Source organism: Bipolaris victoriae, assembly GCF_000527765.1.
Source record: "Bipolaris victoriae FI3 unplaced genomic scaffold scaffold_34, whole genome shotgun sequence".
In the NCBI taxonomy this organism is placed as follows: domain Eukaryota; kingdom Fungi; phylum Ascomycota; class Dothideomycetes; order Pleosporales; family Pleosporaceae; genus Bipolaris; species Bipolaris victoriae.
Window position 1 is genome coordinate 242,840 of NW_014575358.1, and position 12,278 is coordinate 255,117.

Genomic DNA, 12,278 nt, shown 5'->3' on the forward strand with positions numbered 1-12,278 from the left:
TGGTTAGTACGCATGCGGTTTAGAGCCGATGATGGCATGCATGACTGTGGCATTCTGAGGAACTGCCGAAGACGCCGTCTTTTTCTTCTTCTTTGGCCGTTATACCGTATTTTGAAACGGTTTTATTGATGTTCTGACATCACCCTATTATTCCTACACTGTGAAACGTGGATTAAGCAGTGTTCTAGGTGCGTGTCGGTGCGGTTCGGTGCTTACCGTGCATGCTACGCTACCCTACTTACGTCTCAAACGTTAAGGGTTTACATGTCAGCGTTATACTATCTTGTGTCAGTTGTGCTGACTACTTGCTTCTGCAATTTTCCATTGGTGTATTTCAAGAGTTCTCTTCTCGTACGCCCATCCGAAACCCATCCGTACCCGTCCGCTGCCGAGCGCCGAAGCTGACCATCACGTAAATTAAATCGCGGTGTTAGGCTGGCCCAGTGAAACACCCAAACACTTGGCGAAAAAGAAGATATGCCAAGAATTTCCTTAACAAAATATCCCTGCTTCCTGTTTGTTCCTTGCTATATTGTGAGTTGATAGTTCTCGTCATATTTGCAATGGAAGTTCCGTCATGTATGCTCCACCAATAGGCCTTGCAAGGTCGTATGGTTAATTCATCTACCTGGACACTATAACAATTTGACAAATTGAAAATGCCTCTCGATCAGCCGACAGGATAGGCTCAAAACAAACCGAGGCAGATCGTGGACCCGATCCATTCTTTCACGTGGACCCAATTCACCCTGAATACTGAGGCATGACGACAATCTGCCATGGCGGCAGAAACTTGGTCAAGATCGGAGATAGATCTAGGCATGTGAAACGCCAAATCGGCGTCTACGCCTGCACGATGTTAGCTCCCGCGATCCAAGTCTCAACCAAGATGCCTTACCCTGTCGTCGTTGGAGCAGGAGCACTACCAGTTGCAGCGGGCGCCGTGCTATCTTTCTTCCACGCCAAGACGCCCAGCATGAAGCTAACAAACCAGAAGATTGCACTTAGAAAAGCAAAAGCCTGAACGGCATTCCACTTTCCGCATAATCCCTCTCTTGCACTGATCGTGTACCAGTTCCATTTGCTCCCGCAGTGCATGACATCTTCGTACCAGTCTTGCAGTAGACCAAAAACGGCGAACCAGGCATCACAGAAGAGTAGATCGGCTACGATGTGGGTGACGGGGTGAATTGCACTAGAAATGAGCCAGATGAGAGACGCAATGACTGATATAGAGGAAATGATGGCGCTGTAGAAGAGGCGACCGAAGGGGCCGATATCATGCTCATGCTCGAGATAGAGAAGGTAACATGACAGTCCTAGAACGACGGTTGCGCAGATGAACTGCGCTAAGCGTAATGCCATAAAGGCGAAACGGGGAATACCCATGGTGTTCTTGGTGGTGCTGATGGCACTGACGGTGTAAAGAAGTGTGGTTTCAAGTTGAGAGATGTCGTAGTAAGTTTTGGATTTGGCGGATAGGAAATTGTGGTTGACTTGAAAGGAAAATATGGCGTTCCTCTCACTTTGTCGCTAGGACTGCGACCTTCACTTGTAGTTTACCTGTTGTGCCAGGCCGACATGGACCAACGACCTCCGAATGCAAATAGCTATTCCACATGCTATCTCACTTACTAATTGTCGATTTACTATTTTCAAACACTTCGGTCGTACGAAACCCACTTGGAGATGACGTGCCTTCACTGCTGGCATAGATTCCAATGAGTTGATAGGATACTAGCAGTGTTTGCTCCCTGCGCTGACACCCCAATTGGGCTTACGCCAAACAACATGGAATATAGCGAGGCACAGCAAACAACCAAGACAGATATTGAGAGAGTATGCAACTCAGATATCGCAGTCGGTCAAGACAACTTCCTCAACAAGGCCAGACTCCCCACATCTCACTAGCCCCTCTTCGTTAGTAATCGATCCTCTATCAGGCCCCCCACCATGAACCCCACCATCTTCCTCTCACGTATCTTGACTATCTATCTCTCTTCCGGCACTCCATCATCAAAATGGCGACGCCCCATGCCACCATAGCCATCATCTCAATTGGCCAAATGGGGCTCGGTATCGCCTCACTACTCAAATCCCACAACTACGCTATCACCACAAATATCAGTGGGCGCAGCTCTGCAACAAAAGATCGAGCCGAATCAATTGGCATCCAACTGCTAGACACAGACGAAGAGCTAGTCGCAAGCGCAGACTACGTACTCAGCATTGTGCCACCACGCGATGCTGTCGCAACGGCAGAGAGGGTGATTGCTGCACTAGAGAAGCAAAAGAGTACAGAGCAAGCTGCGTCATCGGGACAGGAAAAACCCGTGCTGTATTACCTGGATTTGAATGCGATTAGTCCAGATACAGTACGCAAGATAGGCGACATGTTTGAAGAACGAGTAAAAGAAGAAGTACGCTTTGTTGACGGAGGCATCATCGGCTCACCACCTGTTGCTCCTCCAGCTTCACCAGAAACGTCAAAAGAAGCAGAGGAGTCCGGTAGCCCAGGGTCAGATTGGAAGCGTCCCGGCGTTCCACTTTCGGGTCCTCATGAACTCCCCAGTGCACATCTCGCGTCCGTATTGAATGTCCAGCACGTCGCCAACACCATTGGCACAGCCAGCGGTCTAAAATGCTGCTTTGCCGCTTTGACAAAAGGCTTCACGGCCCTCTCTTTGCAGTCCTTTACCACTGCCTCGTCTCTCGGTGTACTGCCTCAGCTGAAAGATTACATGGATCAGTATAACCCCCATGTGCGGCTCAAGGCCGAAAGAGGCATCGTGGGGTGTACGCACAAGGCGTACCGGTGGGTTGAAGAAATGAGGCAAATAGGCGAGTGCTTTGCGGGAGAAGGAGGATGGCAACAAGCAAGTGTGTTTCGCGAAATCGCAGGCGTATTCCAGGAACTCGCTGATGTGGTGGAGAAGCAAGGGAGAGAAGGGATGGAACATGTAGACGGGGTAGTCGGGATCCTAGGCAATGATCTCCAATCTACCAAACAATAGTCCACTCGTTTCTAAAAAAAAAAAAAAAAAAAAAAAAAAAACAGCAGAAAAAAAACTACTACTTTACTTTCTAAACTCTTGAAGAAAGAGCTCTATCTCTCTACGAAGATGCCAGTCCATCATAAACCCCCTTCTCAGCCATCACCCACGCCGGAATAACCTTGCCATCTCCATTCGGCAGCACTTGCGCCGCCAGCATCCCCGCAACCCCCTTTTCACGGTCAACCCACCAGAAACAATTGCACAGCCCCATCCACCACAGCGTATTCGCCCCACGCCCCGTCTGGCCCGGCGCAATCGTCAGGAAGCCGCCAAAGCCCCAGCCCTGCGGCGGATTTCCGGGTTGAGGATACATCTCCTTACCCGGGTTGAGCAGCAGCGGATTCGCGGGCGTGACTTCGGCACGGGCGAAATCCGGTTGATCTGGGATCTGGTTTTCGAACAAGAGATCTACGGATTCTTTTTTCAGAAGCTGTTTGTTGGTGGAGGGGCTAGTGCCGTTGTTTAGGATTGTAGCGAGGATTTTGACGTATTCTTTTGGTTTGGAGAAGAGGCCTGCGCCGCCGGATTGGAGGAAGTCTTTTTGCTTCTCGGGTGGGCATTGTAGGGGGCCGATGTAGAGGTGGGGGTTTTCGTGGAGGGTACCCGAGGCGTCGCGCTGGTGCATGTGGGCGAGGTTCTTTTGGAGGCTGGGTGAGGGGAACATAGTTGCGCCTTCGGCGGGGATGTCGAGGGGTGTGAAGATGTTTTGTTGGAAGTAGTCGCCTAGGAGTTGGCCGGTTACTCGCTCGAGGATGATGCCGGCCCAGTCGATGTTAACCTGTGCCATGCTTTAGCTGTCATTGTAACTTGTGTATGTTGCTATGATTGCTGAGACTTACACCGTATTCGAACATGCTACCGGGCTGGTTCAGCAGCTTCGCATTGAGAATGTCGTTCTTGTCTCCATGGCTCCCTTCGATGCCGTCTTGCTTGATTCTTGGGTCGGCAAACCTATACCCGAATCCTGCTGTATGGCTAAGCAGCATACGCATGGTGATTTCTTTCTCTTTCTCCACAGCATTGACACCATCAGGATATACTTTCTTGTCGGCAAGTTCAGGTGCAATCTTCTTGACGAATTCGGCATCGTCTAGAGGTATTTTGCCCTGTTCAACAAGCTGGAGGACCGAAATGACTGTGACGAGCTTTGTGCAGGAAGCAATCCAGAAGAGGGTGGTATCAGCATCCATAGGCTGGTCGGAGTCAACTCCGAGGGTACCCGAGGCATGTTCGACCAGAGTCTTGCCTGATTTATCGACAGCGTGGAAGACAAGACCTGGTGAGCCGTCTTTGACAAAGCTGTCCAATGTGGCTTTGATACTCTCTATACTTTGAGGAGTGAGTGACATGGTGACAGAAATCCTTGGTTGAAATGGTGTAACGTGAATGCAAAGTACAAGAGAGAAACAAGTCAAGATATGTGAATTTATAGGCAAAATCGCTAGTGTAACGAGGGGCAAATGCCGGCAATAACGTAGGATGAGATCTACCAAGTCGATTCAGTATTGAGTGGCAGCCCTATCAGCCAAGGACGTAGTCATGGTGGAGCCCATACTACCCCGCAGCGGGGATAGTCCCGAAGGTAACCTAGGACGCCTTGCTGTATCTCGAGCACAAATATGTATGGTGCTATAATTGTGTAAGAACATCATCTTCGAACACTCGTCCCACAACACACTCATGATGTTATGTATATGACTTTTGGTCGGTCGTTGAGTACGTAGTATGGCGATGCGAACAATTGCGAGATGTCAAGTTCGTATGAAGAGTGAAGTCTGATACGGACCAGATAACACATCCGGTAAGCTCAAAGCAAAACGGATACTTCGGCGTCCTTGCTATAGGTCTCAGACTCTACTTGGCGCGTATTTTAGCGCTGAGATCAGGCCCGCTTCAATGCGGATTTCAATTCCTTCAGCGCAGCCATGACAAGAGGAACTGTGATAGGGCCTAGCAAAGGTAGGTACACGGCGACCTTGTGCTCATCTGGAAAGTACACTTGGCCAACCATGGAGCGTTCAAAGAAAGCTTTCTCAGCCTCTACCTCTGCAGCCCGGGCGTGTTCTAACGCGCTGGGAAACCGGCCATCTCGAAGATAGTCGCAAGCTTGATGCAGATTCGCGATAGTGCGATGCGTAGACTGGGCTACGTTATCAGGAACCGGAATAGATGGGAGCTTCTGATACACCTGAGCCAAGGCGCCCAAGGTAGAGGAAGCAGAGAAGATGAGTGAGGCAGCTCGCACTCGTTCCAGGGTTGATATGCGCAAAGGTAGCGATGCTGGGCTTTGGGGCAGTCCGAACAGTGAGATGAGCTGATTTGAAAACGTGTGCATGACGGGTGCAAGCATTTCTGCAGTAAGCTCGGGTGGCGTATCTGACTTCCCTTCTAGGTTAAGGATGTGGACACCTCCCCATTGTGGAATAAGCCAGCTGTTCCCGCCATTCTCTTTTATGAGTAGTGGTGATTGTGCACGGTCCGGGACGTAGAGGATGAAATTGACAGTTGGACCCTCGCCAATGCTGGGGCTTAGGGGCCACTCGGCAGCGTTTACAAATCCACTCAAGTCTTCCTTGCGGAGTGTCCACGCCTTTTTGTCTTCGTCGTATTCAGGCTGTCGGATGGAGGGTGTGTAGGTAGCATAAAGTTGGACTTGAGTATCGACAGTGAAGTTGCTAATAGCTGACAAGGCTTCCAAAAGGGGGCTCATGTATTTCTCAAGTGCCGTCTCAATATCCCATTTCGAAGGTGCATATGACGGACTGAAGAGGGAAAAGGTCAAATGGTATGTGGGAGCATACTTGAGAGCGCGCGTGGACTGGCGTTGGAGCTCAGCGGACGTTTCGGGGGAGAGGGCTTTGATTTTGGCAGCATGTGCGCCAGAGGAAGTCGAGAGTACGTGAGCCAATTGGGCCTGCTCTTCAGCAAAGATGTTGTGTAGCTCTTGAGCGAGAAAGGTAGCTAGGCTCGAGCCGGTTGAGGACTGTGAAGGTATTTGATTGGGCGCATAGTAAACGTCCAACGTAGGAGAGTAGGGCTGCAGTTGCGAACGGGGCGTGGTGCCAGTTTCGACAGGTATCAGGCGAATGACTAGGACAACGTCCTTGTCGTCGCTAGGAATGCTTGCTCCGTCACTAATGACTACTTGCTGCGAGGTATTGGGTTGCAAGGGCGGATCGGCGAGCATCAGACGGAGATGGTGTGCGGAGAAGTCGTTGATATCGTCGAGAGCATGCTGGGTGGTGCGAATGAGGTGCTGAGCGTCAAGTGAGGGAATTGGGGCTTCGACAGCTATGCGCAGAGGAAAGACTGGCTTGCAGACCTGCAATCGTGTCAACTTGGTTCATGAAGATTGGATGCGCGCAGCGTCACGCATACCTTTGCCTCAGCCCAGTCAGTCATCTCCTGCAGTGGCAATTCTGCCCGGTAGATGGCTGTAGTCTTCAGCCATACTGGCAGTCCCAGCAATAAGACGACAGCCCAAAAGGAGACAATTGACCATCGTCGTAGCCACAGGCTTTCCTTTGTCTCTGGCGGAGGCTGGCTTTGTGTCTTGGCAGCCAATTTTGGTGCCTCTGAAGACGAGGATAGTGCTTGTTTTGAATCGCTCGTCGGCGACGCGTCAGTGTCTGTTGGTGCCGCCATGTTGCGGTTGGGGTTGTCAACGTCGCACTCTGGACGATGTCGCGCCATGATGCGCGTCCGTGCGCCTCTCCACTACGCCAGCCAGCCCACCATGCCATGACCCACCAGCCAGTCGATACATGTTAGGATGAATTGAGCAACAATGATGACTATTCAATTTTGTTCTCATAGGACACTGATATCCTTTCTACTTGAGGTTTTGTTCCAAAGATTTAACGTTGTTACCTATCTTCTTTTCCACTATCCTGGCCAAGACGCTGCAAAACGCACTCTTGCCAGCCGCCTCCCCAGCCCCTGTACTATATCTGGCACTAGATGCGTGGAAGGTTTAGGTCATCTGCTAGTAGCTTTCAGTCCCCTGCGCCTCTTTCGGGGGTTGACTACCATGTCATTGTAGTTTCTTAGTAATCTGCTTTCAGTTCAACTTTGCAACTGTCAGAGAGTAGAGGACGGACAGAAAAGGTTTGTAACAGGCCAGGATACTGAATTGATGTTCATCTGTAGACTATCAAGGCTTTTCGAGTAGGGTTAGTCTTCGTTCTATTGCAACTAGACGTCGCGTGGCATGGGTAGCCTGTGAACGGCTGGTCTGTGCACGATAGTTCGGATGAATGTCCGCAACACGGCCTGCGGTCAATGGCATTGGATCCCCTGGCTTTGTCATACACACATGTCGTCTTGGAGTTCCGAGATGCTTGCTATCATCACAGCCTCAAGGACGCCTTTGGGCCAAGCAGGCACGCGAATAGTCTCTGGGTCTGCCCGAAGGCTCAGTGGTCCGCAAGTGGGATCGCCCTAGAGCCCCGCTCGACCATGCCTGTTTGGGTAGTCTCACGGTCCGTGCGATGCGGGGTTGCATATCTGGGGAAGGGACTCGCCAGACAGTGACGCGGTGCTCACGAGATCGAGGAGAGTTACCCCTCTCGGCTGAAAGAGCTTCGCTCGCTCCAGCTGCTGCGTCTCTCCTTCATATAAAACCTTGATGTTCCATCCCTTCATCTACTCAATCCATTCCATCCCATTCACATCAAATCATTCAAGATGAGTGCAGTTGCAGACAACACCGATGGCCGCGTCGAGCAGGTCAAGGTGTTGTTTGCTCTCTTTGACAAGTACAATACGCTCGACGTGGCCGGCCCCCTTGAAGTGCTGAGCCGTTCCCTCCAGGACCCCAAAGACCCCAGTAAGTCAACCATCCAGATATCCTACGTGCTCCGACATGAGCTGGGCTATCATGGGCCAATTGGTCTCTGGCTGACAAGCTGTAGACAGCAAGGCCTTCGACTGCCAGTTCGTCGGCACCGCAGCGGCCATGACCTCTGTCCAGGGTCTCACCATCAAAGCCGACATGGACTATGAGGTATGAAGCTTCTTCCTACAGCATCTCCCGAAGCCGTACTGACTCAATGGCCCAGGACGCCAACAACGAGCTCGATGACTTCGACGTCATCATCGTTCCCGGTGGTGAGGGTGTGTTCGAGGTGCTCAAAAACAAATCTGAGCCCCTGAACCTCCTCACCAAGTACGTCGAGCTTCAAGAGAAGAACCCCGTCAAAGAACGCACCATCCTCGCCATCGATGTGGGTGCCCTGCTCCTTGCTCAGCAAGGCATGCTCGAGGGCCTCGCTGCTACAACCCACCCCGACTACTACGTCCGCCTCGAGACCATCTGTCAAGACGCGGCTAGGCGGGACATGTCCATGCGTACCGATGTCATGGAGGAGCGATACGTCGTCAACAACGCTCGCTTCGACCTGGGTGAAAATCCCGAGGAGAATCCGTGAGTCAAACACCCGCCGCTCCAGCTTGCCACCAGCTAACCCTTCTAGATACATCATCAAAAAGTCTCGCGAGCCTCAGAGCCCTGTTGAAGGCACCAATATGGGCCACGCTCGTCGTAAGTCGATAGCTCGCAAGGGCAGCAATGCTTGGCGTGACTCTCGCCGCCGCGAGTCCATTGCTAGGCGTGCCTCCATGCCCCTTGGCGGTATGCGTGTCATCACCACTGGTGGTGTGACTGCTGGTCTCGATGCCAGCTTGTATTTGGTAGGCTCTCTCGCATCCCACGACTCGGCCCTGGAGGTCGCCCGTGTTATGCAGTATACTTGGGTCAAAGGCGTTACGGTCGATGCGATCGATGTTTGAGCTACGGCTCAACGCAAGAAGCGAAGGCGTTAATAAGGGTTGGGTAGTACAGAGATCTGAATGATCATCTGAAGCATGTCGGGAATCGCAGAGATTGACCACGACGAATCATGTGAGGATTCAACAAGGAATGTAAAGATTAAGAAATGACTGAATGCTCTGCTTTGGCGTGATGCTGTTGGGATGGATTGATGTTGATGACAAACAAGCCGACGCGCTTGTTCCCATAGCTCCACAGCTCCACTCCCGTCCCAGTCGCTTCTAGACTTGCACGTGGGAGCGTCTGCGTCTATCATTCATCACAGACACAGGCAAGGGAACTCAAATGGCCAATCATAGGTTCCCAGTGACATGCACCCTCAGCTCGACCGCGAAACTAAGCTCGCGTCTACACACCGTTTTGCTGGGCTCATATTTCTCCCGGTAAAGCCACGGGGGTTTAGAGCGAATGGCATCATCGCTTGAGGCTTGGCTCGAACCATCCCAACGACAACAATGGCCATCCTGTTCAAGCATCATTGATCCTACACCAGCGTCCTATCCATGATTTGGTAGTTTCAATGTCGCTACAATCCCTCATCGGCTCGCTGAGGCGTTCGCGCCCGTCCCCGACGCCGCGTGAGCCATCATCAGATGTGCGAGGCAACAACGATACTCTTCCAGACCGCCTTCTTGATGTCTTCTTCAGAATGTGGGATCTGGGGTTCACGTCATTTGGAGGGCCGCCTGTCCATTTCCAGATTTTACATCGTCGCTTTGTGGAGGGTAAGGGTGTTTCTGGGAGGAAATGGCTGGACGAACAGGCTGTGAGTAGCTTTCTTTGTATGACTGTGTTGAATCGGGAAGGATTCAGACAACAGGAGTGGTTTGGCACTGGAATAGAGATGCGAAGGGAAGAATTCATCTCAAGCTAACCTTGCTACTCCAGTATCAAGAGCTATTCGCAGTATGTCAGGCTCTTCCTGGCCCGGCATCGACCAAAATGTGCTTCTGCATCGCTCTCCTACACGCCGGAATGATCCCCGCCATCTTCGCCTTCATGCTCTGGAGTCTCCCTGGTGCAATTGGAATGTACGCGCTCTCACTCGGCGTACAAAAGATGCCTGAGCGCCTCCCTTCGATTGTATACGCTTTGCTCTCCGGTCTCAACGCTAGTACTGTTGGAATCATTGCGCTGGCTGCTGTACAATTGGCTGAGAAAGCAATCCGAGACAAAATAACACGGATACTCGTCATTTTCGGCGCATGCGCAGGACTGTGCTACAGCGCATTGTGGTACTTTCCAGTCCTGATTGTCTGCGGTGGCGTGGCAACTGTGATCTGGGATATCTGGCTCATGAGGTGGGTAGGCAAGATGAAAGCGAAATATCAAGCCCAACGCCGCCGCGCAAGAAACGAACAAGGCGATGCTGAAGAAGAGATTCAGCATGCGGATATCCAGCCAACACCCCCTGTAGAACTCACACGGCCCCAAGCCGTCAAGCGGAGACCCCAGGCTGGAAGCTCGACGGTAGACGACGCTGCATCCTCCCACGAAAACTTGACCTCACACCCCACCCCCATCTATGAACCCGCAAGCCACACTCCCGAACCACCCCAGCCAGAAATCAAATCCCACAACATCTCCGTCAAACTCGGCGCCACCCTCATCATAACCTTCACCATCTCCTTCATCACCATCATGGTCCTCCGCGGCACCCTAACCTCCACCTCCCGCCCCTTCGACCTCTTCTCAAACATGTACCTCGCCGGCACCATCATCTTCGGCGGTGGCCCCGTCGTAATCCCCCTTTTGCGCTCGTACGTCGTAGACCCCGGCTGGGTCACCCCACGCAACTTCCTCCTCGGTCTCGCCCTCATCCAAGCCTTTCCAGGCCCCAACTTCAACTTCGCAGTCTACCTCGGTGCCCTTGCCCTTGCGTCGGCGCCAGGCTCCACGCCCACAATTGTAGGTGCCATACTGGGCTTTCTGGGCATCTTTGCTCCTGGAATCATACTGGCGGTGGGGGTCCAGTCGTTTTGGCAGGTACTCAGGACTAAGCCGTGGGTTGTGAGTTTGCTGCGTGGCATTAATGCGACGGCTGTGGGGTTGGTGTTTACGGCTGTGTATAGGCTGTGGGAAATTGGGTATTTGACGCCTGAGAGTGGGAGGGGCAAGAGTTTGGCGGATGAGCCGTGGTGGGTTGTTGTGGCTGCGCTGGCGTATGCTGAGACGGCGTGGTTTGGGATTCCGCCCGCGGTGGCGATTCTGTTTGGAGCAGTGTTGGGCATGGGGTGGTATGGGGCTGTTGGGAGCTAGATAGATTATGGGAATGTTGTATAGTGTGAGGAGATTGGATGTAGAGGGCAGTGCGAGAATGCGCAAGTGTAGTAATATGAATCAATCATAGATAACTGTTCTAATATACATGTTACTCGAGAAGTAACGCAACTATAGCGACTCCGTATTAGAGGGGAGGAAGATACCGTTTCTTTCCAGCAATCAGAGCCTTAAAAAAACCGGCAACTCTCTCAACCCAACTAGCCATTCAAACAAACAAAAGAAAAGGAAAATGGTCATCTCCATCTGGCCCAATGAAGAAACCTCAGATGAATCCCCCCATCCCCAATAAAAATCAAAAGTCTTCCGAACTCCCCCCCAAAAAAAATCCCAATCCACAATGTGATAGTTGATTCCCTTAATCCCCCCCAAAACTCCAAACATCCCATAGTAAAACCAGACCAAAAGCAAGAAAAGAGAGAGAGAGAGAGAGAAAAAACGGACAAGTCTACACCTCAAGTGTAGTACCCTCCATTCGGTGCCGAAGTCGAAGTATTAGGGTCATTAATCTTGCCTCCGCCATTGTGGATGATAGGCGGCTTGCTATAGCGCTGGCCCCGCGACGATGACGAAGTGGTGTTTGCGCCGGATTGTGTGTAGTAGCTCTGGTATGATGATGACGAAGAGGAGGTTGAGTATGCTGACGGGGAACGTTAGCATCGGCGGTTTTGACATGGAAGAGTAGGAGGAGGAGGCTTACTGGTTGATGAGGTGGAGGGGCGCGAGTATGAGGTGCCCTTTTGCGGGGTGTACGAAGTGTACGAGTATGATGATGATGACGAAGACATGGTTGTGGTTGGTGATGTGGTGTTGGTGGCGCTTGGGAAAGTCGTGTTGGATGTGGAAGAGGTGTAGGGTATGGTGTAAGTGTCTTTGTTTTGTCTGACTTGTTCGGGACGGTGATATATATGTTTGATTGAGTTGGTTGCTTTGAGTTGAGTATGGTAGAAGAAGAAAAAAAGAGTACACGCTCGATAGTCTATTTATTCCAGGCAGACAACCTACCCTGAGGCCGCCATTTAGGGCTTCGTCCACTCACGTAAATCCTCCTACTAGTCAACTAGGCATTTTTTTTTTGCTTCTCTTCCTACTGCCATCATAGTTGCCTGAAT

At 51.5% G+C, this 12,278-nt stretch overlaps 7 protein-coding genes across 7 annotated transcripts; 3 read left to right on the forward strand and 4 right to left on the reverse strand.

Moving 5' to 3' along the window:
- Positions 1-894: 894 nt before the first annotated feature.
- Positions 895-1,389, reverse strand: COCVIDRAFT_37052 (hypothetical protein; the record flags this gene model as incomplete). The annotated part of the gene is made up of 1 exon (XM_014702069.1): positions 895-1,389. One exon carries the CDS (start codon positions 1,387-1,389, stop codon positions 895-897), a length of 495 nt encoding a protein of 164 aa, XP_014557555.1.
- Positions 1,390-2,021: 632 nt separating this feature from the next.
- On the forward strand, positions 2,022-3,014 carry COCVIDRAFT_96864 (hypothetical protein; the record flags this gene model as incomplete). The annotated part of the gene is made up of 1 exon (XM_014702070.1): positions 2,022-3,014. The coding sequence occupies one exon, from the start codon at positions 2,022-2,024 to the stop codon at positions 3,012-3,014; it is 993 nt and encodes a 330-aa protein (XP_014557556.1).
- Positions 3,015-3,114: 100 nt separating this feature from the next.
- Positions 3,115-4,405, reverse strand: COCVIDRAFT_96846 (hypothetical protein; the record flags this gene model as incomplete). Its single annotated transcript, XM_014702071.1, has 2 exons — positions 3,115-3,834; positions 3,896-4,405. 2 exons carry the CDS (start codon positions 4,403-4,405, stop codon positions 3,115-3,117), a joined length of 1,230 nt encoding a protein of 409 aa, XP_014557557.1.
- Positions 4,406-4,938: 533 nt separating this feature from the next.
- COCVIDRAFT_97071 (hypothetical protein) lies at positions 4,939-6,701 on the reverse strand (the record flags this gene model as incomplete). Its single annotated transcript, XM_014702072.1, has 2 exons — positions 4,939-6,378; positions 6,435-6,701. The coding sequence occupies 2 exons, from the start codon at positions 6,699-6,701 to the stop codon at positions 4,939-4,941; spliced, it is 1,707 nt and encodes a 568-aa protein (XP_014557558.1).
- Positions 6,702-7,742: 1,041 nt separating this feature from the next.
- COCVIDRAFT_15291 (hypothetical protein) lies at positions 7,743-8,846 on the forward strand (the record flags this gene model as incomplete). The annotated part of the gene is made up of 4 exons (XM_014701978.1): positions 7,743-7,884; positions 7,970-8,061; positions 8,117-8,481; positions 8,531-8,846. 4 exons carry the CDS (start codon positions 7,743-7,745, stop codon positions 8,844-8,846), a joined length of 915 nt encoding a protein of 304 aa, XP_014557464.1.
- Positions 8,847-9,406: 560 nt separating this feature from the next.
- Positions 9,407-11,145, forward strand: COCVIDRAFT_96815 (hypothetical protein; the record flags this gene model as incomplete). Its single annotated transcript, XM_014702073.1, has 2 exons — positions 9,407-9,652; positions 9,775-11,145. 2 exons carry the CDS (start codon positions 9,407-9,409, stop codon positions 11,143-11,145), a joined length of 1,617 nt encoding a protein of 538 aa, XP_014557559.1.
- A 476-nt stretch (positions 11,146-11,621) lies between these two features.
- COCVIDRAFT_96918 (hypothetical protein) lies at positions 11,622-11,954 on the reverse strand (the record flags this gene model as incomplete). The annotated part of the gene is made up of 2 exons (XM_014702074.1): positions 11,622-11,806; positions 11,867-11,954. The coding sequence occupies 2 exons, from the start codon at positions 11,952-11,954 to the stop codon at positions 11,622-11,624; spliced, it is 273 nt and encodes a 90-aa protein (XP_014557560.1).
- Positions 11,955-12,278: the final 324 nt, after the last annotated feature.